At 45.4% G+C, this 20,953-nt stretch overlaps 1 protein-coding gene across 1 annotated transcript; it reads left to right on the top strand.

Annotated features, from left to right (window-relative positions):
• Nucleotides 1–3,974: 3,974 nt before the first annotated feature.
• CDC5L (cell division cycle 5 like) lies at nucleotides 3,975–20,850 on the top strand. The gene is made up of 16 exons (XM_069975883.1): nucleotides 3,975–4,162; nucleotides 5,865–5,968; nucleotides 6,380–6,541; nucleotides 7,672–7,799; nucleotides 9,956–10,055; nucleotides 10,677–10,895; nucleotides 11,640–11,787; nucleotides 13,899–14,087; nucleotides 14,253–14,401; nucleotides 15,615–15,777; nucleotides 16,026–16,190; nucleotides 16,916–16,996; nucleotides 17,432–17,677; nucleotides 17,881–18,078; nucleotides 19,645–19,857; nucleotides 20,268–20,850. The coding sequence occupies exons 1-16, from the start codon at nucleotides 4,118–4,120 to the stop codon at nucleotides 20,370–20,372; spliced, it is 2,415 nt and encodes an 804-aa protein (XP_069831984.1). The 5' UTR covers nucleotides 3,975–4,117; the 3' UTR covers nucleotides 20,373–20,850.
• Nucleotides 20,851–20,953: the final 103 nt, after the last annotated feature.

The following is a 20,953-nucleotide window of genomic DNA, read 5'->3' as shown; positions in this document are numbered from 1 at the left end:
ACCATGGTTAACAGAGGAGAAACAATGATGCCAAGCACCAGCCTCCTTTTAAAGTGTCCAGTGGTGTCATTCTTACTTAATCATGACAGATTGATCTCCAGCCCTGTCCTCAACACCCACACCTGTGTTAATGGAGCAATCACTGAAACGATGTTAGCTGGTCCTTTTAAAGCAGGGCTGCAATGATGCTGAAAAGTGTTTTAGGGGATAAAGTTCATTTTCTAGGCACAATTAATTGCAAGTAATTGCTGTTAAGCTGATCACTCTTTATAACATTCTGGAGTATATGCAAATTGCCATTTTAACAACTGAAGCAGTAGACTTTGTAAAAATTAATATTTGTATCATTCTCAAAACTTTTGGCCATGACTGTACAATAAGTCTCTAACAACATCAAAGGTGAAACAAAGAGAGGTACTGTCCCCCCCATTACAGAGAAAGTTACTCATTGCCTTCAATTAAAGTTGTTGTCTAAGGATAAAATCTATCTATATAGTTGGAAAAAGGTGCAAAAATTAAAAAGAAGTGATACTCACGTACCCTGATCCCTCACAGCTGTCGGTTCGATGGCCTCTGCCACCACTTCTTCCGGATTCCTGTCATATATCGTCCCTATGAGAACTGTCCCCTCCTTATCCCACCATGAAATAAATAAAGCCCTGCGAGCAGACCCCTCATGCTAAGGCAGATCACAGCATTAAATAAATACAGAGCCAAGACCAGTTCTTTCAAAAAAACACAGAACTTTGACCAGACCCCCTTAAACAGACTTCAACCTTCTCAACAGACCCCCAGACCAGACCCAAGAAACTAATACAGACCCCAGGCCATTAAACTAACTCAGACTTCAGATGAGACACGTACAACATGGCGGCATCCAAGTGCTGGTCCCAGGTATTCCCAAAATTGCTTAGAAGTGAGTAGGAACCAGGGAAAGGTGACTATTTAGTCATGAAGTGGTGCCCAGGACACTTGACTTGATTTATCATTCAGGGTCTGAGTGTCCAGGCTGAGTGGGGAGAGAGGAAGCTACCGCCTGCATCAGGGGAGTAACTAGAAAGGGCTGGGCCCCATAGCAAACATTTGATTGGGCCTCCTTCCTCTCACCCATCCCACTGTAGATAATCCCCGTTTATTATCTCTCTGCTCAGTAGATAGCACGTTATCCCCCCTGGTATCCTTCCAGTAGATAGTGCCCCCCATGGTAGTTATCTCCCCTAGTGTCCCCCCTATAAGCCATCCCACCTAGGCATGCCCCCTATTATCCTACCCCCCCCCCCCCTCCCAATACATTGTGTTCCCCTATGGTAGGAACCTCCCTTAGTATCCTACCCCCTCAGTATATAGTGTCCCCTATGGTAGTTGCCCCCCCTATTATCCTCCCCCCTCCCCCCCACACAAAAAAAACATTGTGTTCCCCTATGGTAGGCACCTCCCCTAGTATCCTACCCCCTAATGTATATAGTATCCCTCATGGTAGGCATCACCACTAATATCTCCCCCCCCCCATACATTGTGTTCCCCTATGGTAGGCATCTCCCCTAGTATCCTACCCCCTCAGTATATAGTGTCCCCCATGGTAGGCATCCCCCCTATTATTCTACGACCCCTGCCCCATGTACATTGTGTTCCCCTATAGTAGGCACCTCCCCTAGTATCCTACCCCCCCCCCAGTATATAGTATCCCCCATGGTAGGCATCCTCCCTATTATCCTATCATCCCCTCAATACATTGTGTTTCCTGCATGGTAGGCATCTCCCCTAGTATCCTACCCCCTCTGTATATAGTGTCCCCCATGGTAGGCATCTCCCTTGGTAGTATAATGACAGCTCAGGAGGCCCAGTATATTGCAGGGATGGGCCCCCTAGGCCAGTGGGCCCCATAGCAGCCACTATGGCCGCTACAGTGGTAGTTACGCCCCTGGCCTGCATCTCTTCCTGCTCTGTGTTGAGAAGGCACCATAGACTTACATTATGCAGCCATCTTGGTCATGTAACAAAGAGAGTCGGGAGAAAACATGATGAACACAGACTTTTTTCTGATCAGTCATACGACCGATCAGTAGTGACAGGACCCATTGAAGCAGTTAGCTGAGCTGGAGACAATGTAGCCATCCAGGGTCTATTTTGCGTATTCTGTGGTCCTGCCCTGTGATACAGGATTACTGGCGTGATTGCAGATACTTGATAGAAGAGATGCTGTCCTTAAAACTACCATGGACACCACAACTAGTGCTTTTATTCATAGGTCTGGCGGACTTGCCTGCCCCCACTCGGCCATTGGCTTGTCAATTATTCTTACTGGGAAAACTGGTTCTGGCTAGGTATTGGAAATCCCCAACCCCACCCCCATTGGAGGAACTACTAACCGCAATCAATACGCCCATATGTATGAGAGGACCTTGGCAATGGGGACCACTTACTATAAAAGGTTCCATCAGAAATGGTCTTACTGGATAGGTTCTAAATACTGTGTTGCTATCCACTACTAAAATATCTCCTTGGCCCTACCCCTGCCCACGCCTCTTCCCTCCTTCCCACTAGCCCCTGACGGACTGTAGATCTACTATAGCAACATCGATTGCACTTATGTTGTTATAGTGAGGTATAGGGCCCTATTCCACCGGACGATTATCGTTCAGATTATTGTTAAATTGTTCGAATCTAAGCGATAATCGTTCGGTTGAAATGCAGTTAACAATTTATGACCGAACGAAAAATCGTTGATCGCTTTATAAGACCTGGACCTATTTTTATCGTTGCTCGTTCGCAAAACGTTCACAAATCGTTCACACTGAATAAGACGACGTTCGGTCTTTCGCAGTAGATACGAACGCAATAGCGAAGAAATAGCTAAGAAATAACGATCGCAAATACGATCATAAGTAACGATTATCGTTCCATGGAAATGAGTGAACGTTTTTAGGTCTTTCGCAATAGCGGTCGTTTGAGATTGTTAATCGTTAACGATTATGCGAACGATAATCGTCCGGTGGAATAGGGCCCATAGTCATCAGAGAATGGCCCAACGGGTCTGTTGTATTTTATTTTTTACTGTTCCTTTTACCTGCTGGTTATACATCCCCGCGGTTAGCGCCGCATTTGTCATGGAACACTTTTCTGTACGGGCAGATAGCCAACAGAGCTGTTTTTTTTCTATGTGTTTCCTTATATATGTGTATATATATATATATATGTATATATATAGCTATAAGAATATTTATGCATGCTTTTGTGAATCTTACCCACTGTACATGGACATTATGTACGTGACTCATTGTATAACGACAACTCTCGTTTTATTGTTATATTCTGTGTATAAAACTTTAAAAACTTTTCAATAAAAACATTGAAACAGAAGCAGTTAGCTGGAAGTGTGGCGCCTATTTAAGGGGTCGCTGCCACCAGGCGCTGCCACATGCTCTCTAGAGTTCGACGCAGACAGATGCAGAACATGCCTGGGGATTGGGTTGCCAAGGCAACCGTTTTACGCCTAGCAAGTTCGGCTCCGGAGCCCTTATTTAATGGAGAGATGTTGCTTGAAACTTGCTAAAAAACAGACTTTTGTGAGACAGTTGTCCTGCTGTACAGGGACGTCCGCTTCATACCCAGCAGGTGTTGGTCATTTAGCCCCCTGGATGCCATGGACCATGAGTGTGACCGGTGATTTTGGAGCAGTTGCCCATACCAACCAGTCACATCCAAGGTCTTTTTAAAAATACATCCTGCAATCTGATTGTTATTGGCAACTGCACCGCTGCAGGGCTGCATTGCCGAATACAGTGTTGATGCAATATTGTATGTTATAAATCATTGCAAGCAGCATACAGAGTGTATATATATTTATATATGAAGCCCTGCGACATCCGGGCAGCGCTGGCCACATCAGCCGGCACCCCCCGCACGTGCCCGCTCATTGTTAGCTGTAGTTCCGTCCTCCGGGCAGCAGAGGGCGCTGAGCGGTCGCACTGTTCCCCTCGGTCGCTCTGCTCACTCCTGCCCGCCGGTTCAGCGCATCTCCGCCAACCACAACAAGCGGCCGCGGTGTCGGCGTGTCCCCGGAGCGGACGGAGCGGAGGACTGTTTCCCCCTGTGACCGAGCCCGCACACCGCAGCCATGCCGCGAATTATGATAAAGGGAGGAGTGTGGAGGAACACCGAGGTGAGGAGGGAGGGCTGTGCGGGGGGAGGCCTCCATGCTGCCGGGACAGGAGCTCTGCGGCCTGGGGGCACCGGACACCATCCCCGGAGCTACAGCACAGCATGCTGGGAGGAGTAGTGCTCTCTCTCTGCAGCATGCTGGGAGTAGTAGTTCTCTCTGCAGTAAAGCATGCTGGGAGTAGTGGTTCTCTCTCTGCAGTACAGCATGCTGGGAGTAGTAGTTCTCTCTCTGCAGTACAGCATGCTGGGAGTAGTAGTTCTCCCTCTGCAGTACGGCATGCTGGGAGTAGTAGTTCTCTCTCCCTCTGCAGTACAGCATGCTGGGAGTAGTAGTTCTCCCTCTGCAGTACGGCATGCTGGGAGTAGTAGTTCTCTCTGCAGTACAGCATGCTGGGAGGAGTAGTGCTCTCTCTGCAGCATGCTGGGAGTACTAGTTCTCTGCAGTACAGCATGCTGGGAGTAGTAGTTCTCCCTCTGCAGTACGGCATGCTGGGAGTAGTAGTTCTCTCTCTGCAGTACAGCATGCTGGGAGTAGTAGTTCTCTCTCTCTCTGCAGTATAGCATGCCGGGAGTAGTAGTTCTCTCTCTGCAGTACAGCACGCTGGGAGTAGTAGTTCTCTCTCTCTCTGCAGTATAGCATGCTGGGAGGAGTAGTGCTCTCTCTGCAGTACAGCATGCTCGGAGTAGTTGTTCTCTCTGCACTACAGCATGCTGGGAGGAGTAGTTCTCTGCACTACAGCATGCTGGGAGTAGTGGTTCTCTCCCTCTGCAGTACAGCATGCTGGGAGTAGTAGTTCTCCCTCTGCAGTACGGCATGCTGGGAGTAGTAGTTCTCTCTCTGCAGTACGGCATGCTGGGAGTAGTAGTTCTCTCTCTGCAGTACGGCATGCTGGGAGTAGTAGTTCTCTCTCTGCAGTACAGCATGCTGGGGTAGTAGTTCTCTCTCTGCAGTACAGCATGCTGGGGTAGTAGATCTCTCTCTGCAGTACAGCATGCTGGGGTAGTAGTTCTCTCTCTCTGCAGTACGGCATGCTGGGAGTAGTTGTTCTCTCTCTGCAGTACGGCATGCTGGGAGTAGTGGTTCTCTCTCTCTCTCTCTGCAGTACGGCATGCTGGGAGTGGTAGTTCTCTCTCTCTGCAGTATAGCATGCTGGGAGTAGTAGTTCTCTCTCTCTGCAGTACGGCATGCTGGGAGTAGTGGTTCTCTCTCTCTCTGCAGTACGGCATGCTGGGAGTGGTAGTTCTCTCTCTCTGCAGGTTTCCCTGTTCTCTTCAGATGACCAGCAGATACTAGATTATTTCATAGCTTACCTTACCTGGGACTTGTAGTTATCTCACTACTCCTGAACATGCTGGGACTTGTGGTTGGACATTGCTCCATGTTTCTTCATAAATGGCCATCAGACCCCAGGATTCTTCATTGTTCGGTGTATCTCCAGACGCTCGGGGTGTATCTCATAGTCACACATCTTTCTATGATCTGTATCCCCTGTGTCTCCATCATTTCCATGTAATACTATCACCTCCCAGTAGTGGACGCTGTAGAGATGATGTGTATCCGGCTGTCCCCTCCTCTAGTGATAACGTGTGACCCCCGGGGGATCGGGCATTGGCTGACATTTATTACTGAGTGGTGATTGGCTGTGTTATTATATCCTGTGTATTATTATATCTCATGTATTTTATATCTGTTTCCCCGACAGGATGAAATCCTCAAGGCGGCTGTTATGAAATATGGCAAAAACCAGTGGTCTCGAATTGCGTCCTTACTGCATAGGAAGTCCGCCAAGCAGTGCAAAGCCCGATGGTAATGGGGATTCTCTCTACACAGTTACTGACTGCACCGTCCAGCATCATAAACATGTGGAAAATTATACTGTCTGTGTGCTGAGACCCCCACTGACCATAAGAACAAGCAGGGAGAAGTGCACGGTTATGCGCTTCACTCTGCGGCTCACAGTGATCTGTATCCACCTCGACAAGACAAGCTCTGTAGACTCTAGAGAAGCTAGACGGAGATCAATGCAAGTCGGGGAGTTTGTCGTATAACCGTGCGTCACTTGTCCTCCATTCCAGTGATCAGTGGGGTGGTCTAAAAATTTTACCAAATATTAAGCATTTACAGATGCCGCCGCTTCCAGTGTAACGTTACTGACATGATCACTGTAGTCTGCCAGCTAGGAACCATACCGATCACTCTTCTGTTTTTGGATGTTAGGTACGAGTGGCTGGACCCCAGTATTAAGAAGACAGAATGGTCACGTGAAGAGGAGGAGAAGCTGCTGCATTTGGCCAAGCTGATGCCCACACAATGGAGAACCATCGCCCCGATCATTGGCAGGACGGCCGCCCAGTGTCTGGAGCATTACGAGTACTTACTGTAAGTAACACTGGGAAACCTGCTGACTATGGGCAGTGATCAGCCATGACTGCAACTGGTGCAAGGGAGCACGTGTACCCCACGTATAGCAGCCTATGGGGTTCTACATCTGGTATCTTACCGGTGTATGTTTCTGATAGTGATGCCGCTAATTGTAAAAAAGGAAGAGTCCCTCAGTCTTAAAGGAGAAATCTGGCAAAAATCTGCCCCCCAAAAGTTATACAAATCAGCAATATACACTTATTAAGGGAAATGCTTCTAAAGTGTTTTTTTTCCCCTGCACTTACTACTGCATCTAGGCCTCACTTCCTGGATAACATGGTGATGTCACTTCCTGGGTAACATAGTGATGTCACTTCCTGGATAACACGGTGATGTCACGACCCGACTCCCAGAGCTGTGCGGGCTGTGGCTGCTGGAGAGGATGATAGCAGGGGGACACTGAGGGACACAGGGCACTGGAGGGACACTGAGCATCCCTCTGCCATCATCATCACCATGTTGTCCAGGAAGTGACATCACCATGTTGTCCAGGAAGTGACATCACCATGTTGTCCAGGAAGTGACATCACCATGTTGTCCAGGAAGTGACATCACCATGTTGTCCAGGAAGTGACATCACCATGTTGTCCAGGAAGTGACATCACCATGTTGTCCAGGAAGTGAATCCTTGATGCAGTAGTAAGTGCAGGGAAAAAAGCACTTTATAAGCATTTCTCGTAATAAGTGTATATTGGGGATTTTAATATCGTTTTGGAGGCAATATGATACTTTAATAAAAAATTTCGCCGGACTTCTGCTTTAACAGCCATAGGCTGTATCCATGCTCTCCAGTACTTACTAGGGCTGCATCCAACTTCTCCAGCTGCTGAGAATTGAATGCCAAACCCAAACTTTCAGTAAGTGTGCTCATGACAATTGTAACCCTTCCTATACGCTGCTCCCAGATATAAGCAGTGCCAGATGTGCTTGGCAACCACGTATCCGCTGATAATATACCGTACACTTTATACAGGGGTCATTGGTGTGAATTGTCACTTAGTCCCTTGTACACTGCCATTGGAGCAGATCTGGAGATTATTTTGGTTTTTGTGTCCGGATGTTAATTCTCTTGTTCTTTCCCATTTCAGAGATAAAGCAGCTCAGAGGGACAATGAGGAAGAAGCGGCTGATGACCCCCGGAAGCTAAAACCTGGAGAAATCGACCCAAATCCTGAGACCAAACCCGCCAGGCCTGACCCTGTGGATATGGATGAAGGTATATGAGCTGGGCCGTCTCCTATATTAAGGAAGGGGAACCTTCATCCATCCAGCTTTTGCAAAACTACATTAGCTGTCTAGGCATGATGGGAATTGTAGTTTTTTAATAGCTGGATGGCCGAAGATTCCCCATCCCTGCCTTATATTATCTGTATTTTATACCATTCGATTAGAAATGTAGGAACAGTGCCCTATGTAGGTATTTTGTATTTCAACATCTAGATTGATGTCCTATTCAACAGGTTTGAAGCAGTGGTCACAGCGCCCCCTAGTGAAGGACCCACCTTAACCCTTTAAGGACGGGGCCCATTTTCGTTTTTGCGTTTTCGTTTTTTCCTCCTTGTGTTTAAAAGGCCATAGCACTTGCATTTTTCCACCTAGAGACCCACATGAGCCCTTATTTTTTGCGTCACTAATTGTACTTTGCAATGACAGGCTGAATTTTTGCATAAAGTACACTGCAAAACCAGAAAAAATTCAAAGTGTGGTGAAATTGAAAAAAAAAAAAACGCATTTCTTTTATTTGGGGGGTATTTGTTTTTACGCCATTCGCCCTGGGGTATAACAGACTTGTTATGCATGTTCCTCAAGTCGTTACGATATATAACATGTATAACTTTTCTTGTATCTGACGGCCTGTAAACAATTCAAACCATTGTTAACAAATATATGTTCCTTAAAATCGCTCTATTCCCAGGCTTATAGCGCTTTTATCCTTTGGTCTATGGGGCTGTGTCAGGTGTCATTTTTTGCGCCATGATGTGTTCTTTCTATCGGTACTTTGACTGCGCATATACGACTTTTTGATAGCTTTTTATTACATTTTTTCTGGATTTGATGCGACATAAAAAGGCGCAATTTTTCACTTTGGGATTTTTTTGCGATTACGCCGTTTACTGTGCGAGATCAGGAATGTGATTAATATTTTGGGGGGATTACACACGCAGTGATAACAAACATGTTTATTTATTTACTTTTATTTAAAATATGGGAAAAGGGGGTTGATTCAGACTTTTATTAGGGGAGGGGGATTTTTATTGCCAACAATACTTTTTTTTTTTTTTTTTTTTACACACATATACTAGAAGCCCCCCTGGGGTTAGGGTTATTCCCCCTGGGGGACTTCTATTATATATACTTTGATCTCTCATTGAGATCTTTGCTGTACAGATATACGGCAAAGATCAATGAGATCGGCACTCGTTTGCTTTCGGCTGCTGCAGCCGATAACAAACGAGTGCCGAGTCGGGGACGGCGCCATCTTGGAGCGGTCCCAGGCCGGCAGCAGGTACGGAGATCGCTCCTCCGGGATAATGTCCCGGAGGAGTGATCTCACCCAATAGACACCAGGGAACGGCTGCATCCGGTAATTGGATGCAGCTGTCATGTTTAACAGCTGCATCTGATTACTGTATTAGCGGGCACCGCGATCGGACCGTGCCCGCTAATACCTGCGGTCCCGGGCTACAAGCGGCACCTGGGACCGCCGCGGTTCAGAGCGGGGTCGCGTCATGCGTCCTTAAGAGGTTAAAGTGTCACTGTCGTTAAAATTTTTATTGCAGAAATCAGTAGTACAGGCGATTTGAAGAAACTTTGTAATTGGGTTTATTAGCCAAAAAATGAATTTTTATCATGAAAAAGCAGTTTGAAGCTCTCCCTCTGTCTTTATGGTTTTCCTATGGAGAAAGTAAAGGCAGCAAAACAGGCCAACAAAGAGTTAATTTACATTCACATCACAGGCTCTCTCCTCTGCAGTCACCACTGACCTCTAATTAGGGCTCTGAATAGCTCCCCCACTGTGCAATCCTTTGTTCTCAGCTCTCTGCTGCCCGCTAATCTCGCTCCTCCCCCCTCCCCTCTCCCCTCTTCATAGAACAGACAGATCCGACTGATGAAAAAACAGTCAAGATTTCCTGATTCTGAGAAGTGGATGACAGAAAGGAGAGGAGGGGGGGACCTGGGAAAAGGCTTTTTACATGCAGATAATGGCAGATTTGGCTAATAAACCCAATTACAAAGTTTCTTAAAATCACCTGGATTATTGATTTCTGCGAAAAAAATTTTAACGAAAGTGACACTTTAACCCTCTGTTTATGCGTATTTATACCATGTCACTTTTCTAACCTGAACGTATGCAATGTCTCTTTCTTGCAGATGAGCTGGAGATGTTGTCTGAGGCCAGAGCCCGTCTTGCTAACACCCAGGGTAAAAAGGCCAAGAGGAAAGCCAGAGAGAAGCAGCTGGAGGAGGCCAGGTCTGTTCTGCGTATTCTGCTTGTGCACCTGGCAGAAATCCTCTTCTTAAAGGGGTTCTCCACTTTGGACAATCCCTACTTGTTAGAAGGGACTTTTGACAATAGATTGTGAAGTCTATCACTGCTGGGCTGTCAATCAGATCTGACCCTTATTTTGAAGGGCTTTGAAGCTTCGTTTCATTGGAGTGAGTGGAGCTGAATTGTAATACCGTACACAACCTGGGGATGGGGTGCCGTTGTTTTTCCAAGAAAGTAGATGTGTTTTTCCTAATTTCCTGGATAACCCCTTTAAGACTGGGAATTCTTTACAGAGCAGTTCCATAATGGATTGTATGATTGTATTGTATGTGTATTGGCTCAGCTCTACAACAATACAGGTTGTAATATCTTGGTGTATACAGCTACCAATGAGCAGCGACTGATGCTGAGACAAAGCCGATGCCTCGTTGTCAGTCCATACATGTTATGTTGTTGTATGTGGATTATTGCAGCATTATTTATCGGTGGAGGATGTGTAATCATTACCTGGCTTGTGTGGGGTTAATCCTGACTGCTCATTGTGCCTGGAAATGATCTCTCCTCTCAGCTTATAGTATTGATGATTGTGTTGGTCGTTCTCAGGCGTTTGGCAGCTCTTCAGAAGAGGCGAGAACTGCGGGCGGCAGGGATCGAGATACAGAAGAAGAGGAAAAAGAAGCGCGGCGTGGATTACAATGCTGAGATCCCGTTTGAGAAGAAGCCGGCGCCGGGCTTCTATGACACCTCCGAGGAGAACTATGACGCACTGAACGCCGACTTCAGAAAACTGCGGCAGCAGGACCTGGACGGGGAGCTCCGATCGTAAGTGACGGAAGCCGATGGTGTCTGGTTGTGTGATTATTACATAGGCCGGGGGATTGTATGGCCACATGTGAACACCACAGCTGACCCTAGCAAGATTAGCGGCCACTCTGATCCCACCAGTTTTACTCTGTGTCTAAGACAAAGTGGCACCGTGTATCTCTGACGAGTGTGGGCTCGTATTCCGCATGGTCGCCAGAGTCTACAAGTCTATATGACTCCAAATAACATAGTAACGAACCAATCTGTAGTTCTCTTGACTATATATGTGAATGAAAGGATTTTTTTTTTTTTTTAACCGCTGTATTTATAGGGGGAGATTTATCAAACATGGTGTAAAGTGAAACTGGCTCAGTTGCCCCTAGCAACCAATCAGATTCCACCTTTCATTTTCCAAATAGTCTGTGAGAAATGAAAGATGGAATCTGATTGGTTGTTAGGGGCAACTGGGCCAGTTTCACTTTACACCATGTTTGATAAATCTCCCCCATAGTGCCTATTCATCCTGCAATATTATTAGGTTTGTCCCTGGACCCCTCTGGCCTCTGACTCGGCCCCCAGTAGCTAAGATGACAGCCAGGGGCCTAGTAAAGTACTCTTATTACTAATGGAGCGGTCAGATCACAATACACAGTGATACAGGACATGTTTGCACACAGCTCTGTAGACAGAGAAGTCTGACTCTTCTGCCTAATCTATAAGCCTCATACGTTTGATTTAACAGAAGTATAATTATTTTGTTAGTGAAAAAGAAGCAAAAGAGCGAAAGAAAGACAAGCAGAATATAAAGAGGAAGAAGGAGTCGGACCTGCCGGCGGCCATCCTGCAGACGACTGGCGGGGTGTCCGAGCTGACCAAGAAGAGGAGCAAACTAGTCCTGCCTTCACCTCAGGTTAGTGTTGGACTAAATGGTATAAATATAATCTCCATTGCGGTATATACTGTGCACCCACAGACATTACAGACCTCATGGTACTATAGGCGATGTGTACTGGCATGGGCAGAGTCATATTACCATTTATATGATGTGAATGAGCCTGTCAGATGTCTGTCTGCAGAGTTCAAGGCTTTATTACACACACTAGTATACATATATACACTTATATTTTAGCAGATTTGCTACAGGAATTTCTGCCACTGAAAATCGATTCCATTCATCTGAAGAGGTGGTTTTAGCACCAAGCTTTAAATTTCTCTAGTAAGGCCCCCTTCATACGTCCGGAAAATCTGCCCGGATTTCCGGACCCATAGACTTACATTAGACACGGACACCCTTCCGGATTTTCCCGGAAGGGTGTCCGTTCTGGAAAATAGGTCAGGATTTTTTAGATCCGTCCGGAATTCTGGTCTGGGCGCCCCATCGAAGTCTATGGGAGTGGCGGAACCGCGGACACTTTCCTGATGCACATCAGGAAAGTGTCCGTTACGGATTGGCCAGCCGCCCGACCCCCGTTCCCAATCCTCGATTGCTGCCTGGTACGGCCCCTGACACGGGCAGATCGCCCGACACATCCCCACACACACACACACACACACACACACACACACACACACACACACACACACAGCTCACCTTGGCATCCTGTCATTTTGGGGTCCTCAACAGAAAAGTAGAAAAAGGACGGCCAGAGCAGGATCCAGGATAAGTGAGACTACCCCTTAAACTACTACTCCCATCATGCCCTGATGACAGCTGATGATGGGAGTTGTAGTTCTGCAACCTGGATGATGACAGGTTGCAGAACTACGACTCCCATCATCAGCTGCCATCAAGGCATGATGGGAGTTGTAGTTTTGCACCCTGCGGTCATCCAGGTTGCAGAATTACAACTCCTATCATGTCTTTTTGGCAGTACATGATGGAAGTTGTAGTTCTGCAACAAATAAGAGGATCACACAGTATAGGAGGGGGAAGGTAGTGGCACAGTACAACTACATCTCCCACCATGGTGTAATAATATGCAGTACAAAATCACATAATGGGAGTTGTAGTTCTGTGACACATAAGAGGAAGACACATGAGGGGGAGATGGTGACACACTACACTAGGGGGAAGGTGGCACGGTACAAATAGGGGACACGGGCACGGTACATTAGGTACATCCTGTGTACTAGGGCCTTTAGTCTGTGTGGCTATATGGTCGGCGTTAGAGAGCAGCCGGGGAGGGGATCACCTGCTGCCTCTCTTTCTCCCTTGCTTTATCTCCTGATCTTACCTTTTGACATACCTGATGACATGTCAGGTTATTTTTAACGACAGTGACTCTTTAAAGTCAAAAGTATTACAACTGTTTAAAAAAGTTATGGAAAGAGGCAAGGTACATGTTACAGGGACCTAATACGCAGCACTGCACGTCCGGCCCTCCTGCGCATGAATATTACTACTTATGTTCCCACCTACCAGATAACTGATATTCTATGTATAGGCCATAAATGCCAGTGACTGGATTATTGTTGTATGTTGGACTTTGGGGAACATCCCTGCATGGTCAGTGTCTGCAGAATGTTAGGAATATTATTGGTGAAAAGTTTCATTTCACAGGTCAATTGGGTTACAATTTCCCTTTGCAGGATTTGGTAAACAGGGGGTGCACTATATACTCATTACCCATACAACTGGGGGTGCACTATACATTCATTACCCATACAACAGGGGATGTGGTATGCATTCATTACCCATACAACAGGGGGTGCACTATACACTCATTACCCATACAACAGGGGGTGCTATACACTCATTACCCATACAACAGGGGGTGCACTATGCACTCATTACCCATACAACAGGGGGTGCTATACACTCATTACCCATACAACAGGGGGTGCTATACACTCATTACCCATACAACAGGGGGTGCTATACACTCATTACCCATACAACAGGGGGTGCACTATATACTCATTACCCTTGCATTGGAGTTCAGTGGAGATTATGGTCTATGCGCTTGTCACCAAGAATGCGTCTTGGGCTTCATTTTAAGAAAGTGCCGTCTTCCCTTTCAGATTTCTGATGCAGAGTTAGAAGAAGTGGTGAAGATCGGACAAGCCAGTGAGATTGCCCGGCAGACCGCTGAGGAGTCTGGGATCACCAATTCTGCATCCAGCACCTTACTGTCTGAGTATAATGTTGCAAATAACAGCATCGCCCTCAGAACACCAAAAACACCGGCCGCCCAAGACCGCATACTGCAGGTAAGAAATATAACTAAATAACTGAGGGCGGCTGACCGCTAGGTGGCACAGTGCTTGTTGCTGCTGCAGGCTCTCAGACTATGCTGGGACTTGTAGTGGACACCATTACTATGGTGGACATGAAATTGTACGTTTATTGTAATGTTTTGTTTCGTGTTTTTTCAGGAGGCGCAGAACTTGATGGCACTTACAAATGTGGACACCCCTTTAAAGGGTGGGCTCAACACCCCGCTGCACGAGAGCGACTTCTCTGGTGTTACACCGCAGAGACAAGTGGTTCAGACCCCTAATACTGTACTCTCTACACCATTCAGGTGACGCAATGATCACTGTTACTGTCATGTACATTCTATATATTACTACAGGATACAAAGCCTGGATGACCTGACTTTCCAGAATCCCTGGTGCTGCTGCCGGCTATATGTTTCCTGATGCAGAGGGACTTTAGTCATATATACTGATTATTAAAGTGTCGCTGTCGTTTTTTTTTTTTTTTTTTTGCAGAAATCAATAGTCCAGGCAATTTTAAGAAACTTTGTAATTGGGTTTATTTGGCAAATATGCCATTATCTGCATTCAAAAAGACTTTCCCCAGCTCTCTCTCTCACACTCTCTCTATCTCACTCTCTCTCTCACACTCTCTCTCTCACTTGCTCTCTCACTTGCTCTCTCACTCTCTCTCTCTCTCTCTCTCTCTCTCACTCTCTCTCACACTCTCTCTCTCACACTCTCTCTCTCACACTCTCTCTCTCACACACTCTCACTCTCTCACTCTCACTCTCTCACACTCTCTCTCTCACACTCTCTCTCACACTCTCACACTCTCTCTCACACTCTCTCTCTCACTCTCACACTCTCTCTCTCACACTCTCTCTCTCACTCTCACACTCTCTCTCACACTCTCTCACTCTCTCTCTCACTCTCTCTCTCACTCTCACTCTCACACTCTCTCACACTCTCTCACACTCTCTCACACTCTCTCACACTCTCTCACACTCTCTCACACTCTCTCACACTCTCTCACACTCTCTCACACTCTCTCACTCTCTCTCACACTCTCACACTCTCTCACACACTCTCTCCCACACTCTCTCTCTCTCTCACACACTCTCTCTCACACTCTCTCTCTCCCTCACCCCTTTTACATCAGTCGGGCTCTGTCTACTCTATGGAGGAGGGAGATTAGTCGCCAGCAGAGAAAAAAGGATTACACAGCAGGAGCTGTATAAAAGACTATTCAGAGGTCAGAGAGGTCAGTGCTGACTTTAGAGGAGATAGCCTGGTGATGTAGCTGTAAATTAACTCTTTGTTGTCCTGTTTTGGTGCCTCATCTCACTCCACCCCTCCCCTCTCCATAAGAGAACAATGAAGACAGGAGGGAGAGCTGCAAACTGCTTTTTCATGATAAAAATGCATTTTTCGGCTAATAAACCCAATTACAAAGTTTCTTAAAATCACCTCTACTATTGGTGTAAGGCATGTGACCATGCCGTATGTCATATTGAGCATGTTTTCTTTCTGCCCTAGAACCCCATCTCAAAGTTCAGAAGGATTAACCCCAAGAGGTGGCATGACCCCTAAACCAGTTATTGGAGCCACACCAGGAAGGACACCATTACGGGACAAGCTGAACATCAATCCAGAGGACGGATCAGTGGATTACAATGATCCTACGTATATTAAACATCTGGTAAATAACAGAGAACAGGTCTATTACAATTCTAAGAATTAAAGGGGAAATTGGGTTGGGACCAGCTAGTTTTGGTAAAGTCTTACTGTCAGGGTGTTGAGTGCCACAAGTCTGACTTCATGATTCCTCTGTCTTTCCTATATTATGTCTGGGCTCTCTGAGCGAGACTGGTGGAGTAGGGAAGGTACAGAAAGCTACATGGGTAAATATGAATTTGTTAGGTAAGATTGTTCCTCTGTTAAACACAGGAAAGGGAATCCCGGGAACAGCTACGACTCGGGCTCATGTCTCTGCCCACTCCGAAGAATGACTTTGAGATCGTCCTGCCAGAAAATGCTGAGCGAGAACTAGAGGAGCGAGAACAGGAGGACTCCTTCATAGAAGATGCAGCAGATGTGGAGGCGCGCAAACAGGTATCCATCAGTATATGGCAAATACCATGAGGGTATATTCAGACTCTTAATATAGGTGTATACATGATGTAACTTATCTCTGGAACCCACCGATCACTAGTCAGGGATTTCTTGATTTCCCTGTATTTTCTTTAACAGAAGGTTCATGGGGAGTAGTTTATATGGAGCAGTGGACGGTCATTGTTCCATACAGCTTTATAAGAGTTAAACCAGATGACTCATTAAATGGCACTGTGACCATACGGCTATGTGATGCTTGATAAAGACTAGAGATGAGTGAATGCAGCCCTAGGGATTGCTGGAAAACATGGATATGGCCTATGACTGTATCCATGTTTTTCAGACTCCTTAGGGCTGCATCCAACTACTTCAGCCACCGGTAATCAGATGCTGCACACTCAGGTTTGCCCATCTCTAATATAGTCCATGGAAGAGTCAAACTTTTGCACTGTTGGTGAAATAACATTGTTTGGCAGTGCCGCCTCCTTGTAGGATTACTATTGCTCTGGCAGGTGCCATTTTTTTATTTTTTATTAATCTGACCTGAGCTTCAACACCAGATAAAACCCATGGACTGGCATGACGTGGTTTCTGGAAGAACGCAGCCTTCTTACAGACCATCTTTGGGGTGTTGGAACAAATAGCATTCACATATGAGATACGGATACATTTTTTTTTTTTTTTTTTTTTTTTTAAATCTTTATTTTCTAACATTGTATTTGTAGGCAGTAAGAGATGCACAACGGGCGAAGGAACTGAAGGAGAGACATAAAGCCGTGCAAAAAGATTTACCAAGACCGTCTGAAGTAAGCAGCACTTTCTATTTCTACATATATATATATATATATATATATATATATATATATATATATAATGTGTGTGTGTGTGTGTGTGTATATATATATATATATATATATATATATATATATATATATATATATATATATATATATATATATAATATATACACACACACACATTATATATATATATATATATATATATATATATATATATATATATATATATATATATATATATATATATATATATATATATATACAATAAATTTTACACAGGAATTGTTGACCATACTGTAAGTAAGAAGTAGGGAAGGTGTGAAACAGGATTCCTTTTCTTAGAGACACGATTCAGCATAGATGCTGAGAACCCAGATACGACAGGTGGTACTGGATTTGGCTGTGTGTACAGATGATACTGACACCTCTATCGGTTTGTAGGTAAATGAAACCATCCTGAGGCCTGTGAATGTGGAGCCGCCTCTTACTGACCTGCAAAAGAGTGAAGAAATGATCAAGAAGGAGATGATCACAATGCTGCACTACGACTCATTGCATAACCCGTACGGGGATTACGCCGGGGGCAAGAAGAGTAAGGTTCCTGGTTCTGCATCAACCAGTGCAGAACATGTGGCGTTTCTGGAGCATAATCCATATGATAAGTTCACCGAAGATGATCTGCAACATGTAAGTAGCCGGATGATACTACAGTGGAGTTTGCTGGCTGGCAGGTTTTGTTCTCTTCATGATGCATGTATAGAGGGAGGTTTAGTGCAGGAGCCTTGTCCTCTAGGTGTTGCCATGCCTGGATGCCCCTTGGAGAGTCGGGGGAGGGGGGGTGTTAGGAAGACAGTAAGTTCCTATGTAAATACTAATCTTCCATGTTTCAGGCTGAGGATCTCCTGCAGCAAGATATGGAGGTGGTGAAGCAAGGTATGGGCCACGGAGACCTGTCACTGGACGCCTACAACCAGGTGTGGGAGGAATGCTACAGTCAGGTGCTTTACCTTCCCGGACAAGGACGATACACCAGAGCCAACCTGGCCAGCAAGAAGGACAGGATCGAGTCTCTGGAGAAGAGGCTGGAGGTGAGCGCCTCTACCACTGTGTATGCTCTCCATACATTGCTCTCTTTCTGTGATTGCATTGTTGGAGATGGTATTGTAAGGACGATTGCTGTATGGACTCGTATGTGTAATGTAAACGGCCCTTTACACAGACATTCAGACATTTACAATAGCGCTATGGAGGGGTGAAGTTAGATTGCCTTGTTATTGCAGCTGCGAATGATCCTGATGTTTCCTCATGCTAAACATGAGAAAAGTCATGTGCAGCCCCAGTTTAAAGGGGGTATCTGGAGGGCAGGAGAAAGGTCCTACCTTTTCTGCTCTCTGGCGCTCCACTTTCTCCCTGTGCCCATCCATGCAAGTAACTTGTGCAAATAAAGGGGGAGTGGTACCATGTGGAGCGATCTGCGGGCATTGTGTGCCTGATGTCTCTGCAGGCACCTATTGATCATTGCCCACAACATGCTCCTGCAATCCTCTCATCTTCAGAAATATCAACACAGACTGGCACAGAAGGGAAGTGGAGAGCAGATGAGGCAGGACTTTTTCAGCTCTCTGGATAACCCCTTTAAGGCCTGGATTACACAACTGATCTCTGGAGGGGGAAAAAAATCTTAATCAGAAATCTGCAGATAAATGTACAGATTTCTAATATAATATTTCCTATAGAAACATGCTGATTCCATGTGGATTTAGCCTCCATGTAATGGTGCATTTACACAGACAGATTTATCTGACAGATTTTTGAAGCCAAAACCAGGAACAGCCTATAGACAAAGAACAGTTCATAAAGAAAACACTGAGATTTCTCCTTTTTTCTAATCCATTCCTGGCTTTGGCTTCAAAAATCTGTCTGTGTAAATGCACCATAAGTCACTAGACACGTGGGTGAATACCATGGGGTAAAGTGAAACTGGCTCAGTTGCCTCTAGCAACCAATCAAATTCCACCTTTTTATTTTCAAAAGAGTCTGTGAGGAATGAAAGGTGGAATCTGATTGGTTGCTAGGGGCAACTGAGCCAGTTTCACTTTACACCATGTTTGATAAATCTCCCCCTATGTGTTAGGGCCTTTAGTGCGGAGTACAGGTGGCTTGTTATGCACAGTATCCCCTGTAGATGGCAGCAATGTTCTTTACATCTGCAATAAATTTCAAAATTTAACTCAGCAATTTTCTTTTTTTTCCCTTTCCTCCATTTTCAGGGGATAGATAATTTCATCATGTCTGGACAGCCACATCTTAAGCTTTGGTTATCCAGGCATGATGGGAGTTGTAGTTTTACAACAGCTGGAGAGCCTAGGTTCCCTACCCCTGCCTTAGAGTATTGTTCAGTGAGATTGTCACTTGTTATTGGGACCTGTAGCCTTTGTGAACAAGCTTTTTAACCTCTTGTATGCAGCAACCACCTTGGTTGCCACAGTCAGACTACACAAGACTGGTTTCCGTCTGTCACCATGGTTCTGTGTTACTACTGTCCTCTTCTTCCCTCCAACCCTGGTAGAGCCCTTGTTGTACTCCACATCTTCCTCTGACCGTGGTGTTTCACATAAGAATATTGTGACAACTGTAACGTTTGTCTTTTTCAGGTAAACAGAGGTCACATGACTGCCGAGGCCAAAAGAGCAGCAAAGATGGAGAAGAAGCTGAAGATTTTGCTGGGAGGTTATCAGTCCCGAGCGATGGGGCTTATAAAACAACTCAATGAAATCTGGGATCAGTATGAGCAGGCAAGCCTGGAGCTGAAGACATTCGAGGAGCTGAAGAAACACGAAGATATCGCCATCCCCAGGAGGATAGCGGTAAAATATCATTTCTATTTTATCATAGAACCAACACCAACTAAACAAGACATCATACACAAATAAACTACAACCAAAGGCAACATGATATAAAAATAACCTACAACTGAAATATATATATATATATATATATATATATATATATATATATATATATATAAATATAAATTTTATTTTGGGCCCTGAGCTAGTCTGACATACCATGCCCCCTCCCCCCTTTTCCATCCTGTATAATACTTAAGAGCTGCACTCACTATTCTGCTGGTGGGGTCACTGTGTACATACATTACATTACTTATCCTGTACTGATCCTGAGTTACATCCTGTATTATACCCCAGAGCTGCACTCACTATTCTGCTGGTGGGGTCACTGTGTACATACATTACTTATCCTGTTTTTCTCCCGCCAGTCTCTTAAAGAAGATGTGCAGCGACAGGAGGAGAGAGAGCGGGAGCTTCAGCAGAGATTTGCAGAACTTCTCCTGGAGAAAGAAGGCTCTGTACCCAAATACTAAACCAAGTGAATGCCTCCAGCCTACCGCTGGCCACGTGTGCATGTGCTCGTCCTGCCGCCTGTGATCAGTACAGATCTGCTGCTCCGTGTATCTGCCGTGTCCTCCTGTTGTGAGCCGAGCTTTACACACCTGCAAAATCTGAAGTCCTATAAGTGCATAAAAACCAGGCGTATCTGGTCTATAGACTTTCTCTGAACGACGAGAAGAGCGATGGATATTTTTATTTTGTGATACTGAAAGCCCCCTCCCCCCACCTCATACATCCACCCAGCAGTGTAAGGTGAAGCCCTGTCTGCAGGGAGGCACGCTTACTTTTACTAGTTGTATATTTGTTGTTTTTCTGTTTTTTACCAATGTAGGTGAATCATTCATTCCATTGAATGTAGGTAGCGGCAGCGTTGTATCATTCTGTAACCTCGGAGGTGTTCATTGCCTGCGGATTATTGATGTACAATAAATATCATAAAGGTAAAATAAAGGCTCTCGGCTTTGTGCGCTTTCTTTATAAGAGATGTGTCACGTATAGATAAAAACTTAAAAAAAAAAAAAAATCAGATTCTTGTTACCCTCAAAAAGGTTAA

This window comes from Dendropsophus ebraccatus, chromosome 6 (genome assembly GCF_027789765.1).
Source record: "Dendropsophus ebraccatus isolate aDenEbr1 chromosome 6, aDenEbr1.pat, whole genome shotgun sequence".
Taxonomy (NCBI): domain Eukaryota; kingdom Metazoa; phylum Chordata; class Amphibia; order Anura; family Hylidae; genus Dendropsophus; species Dendropsophus ebraccatus.
This window is presented reverse-complemented; position numbering and strand designations above follow the sequence as displayed.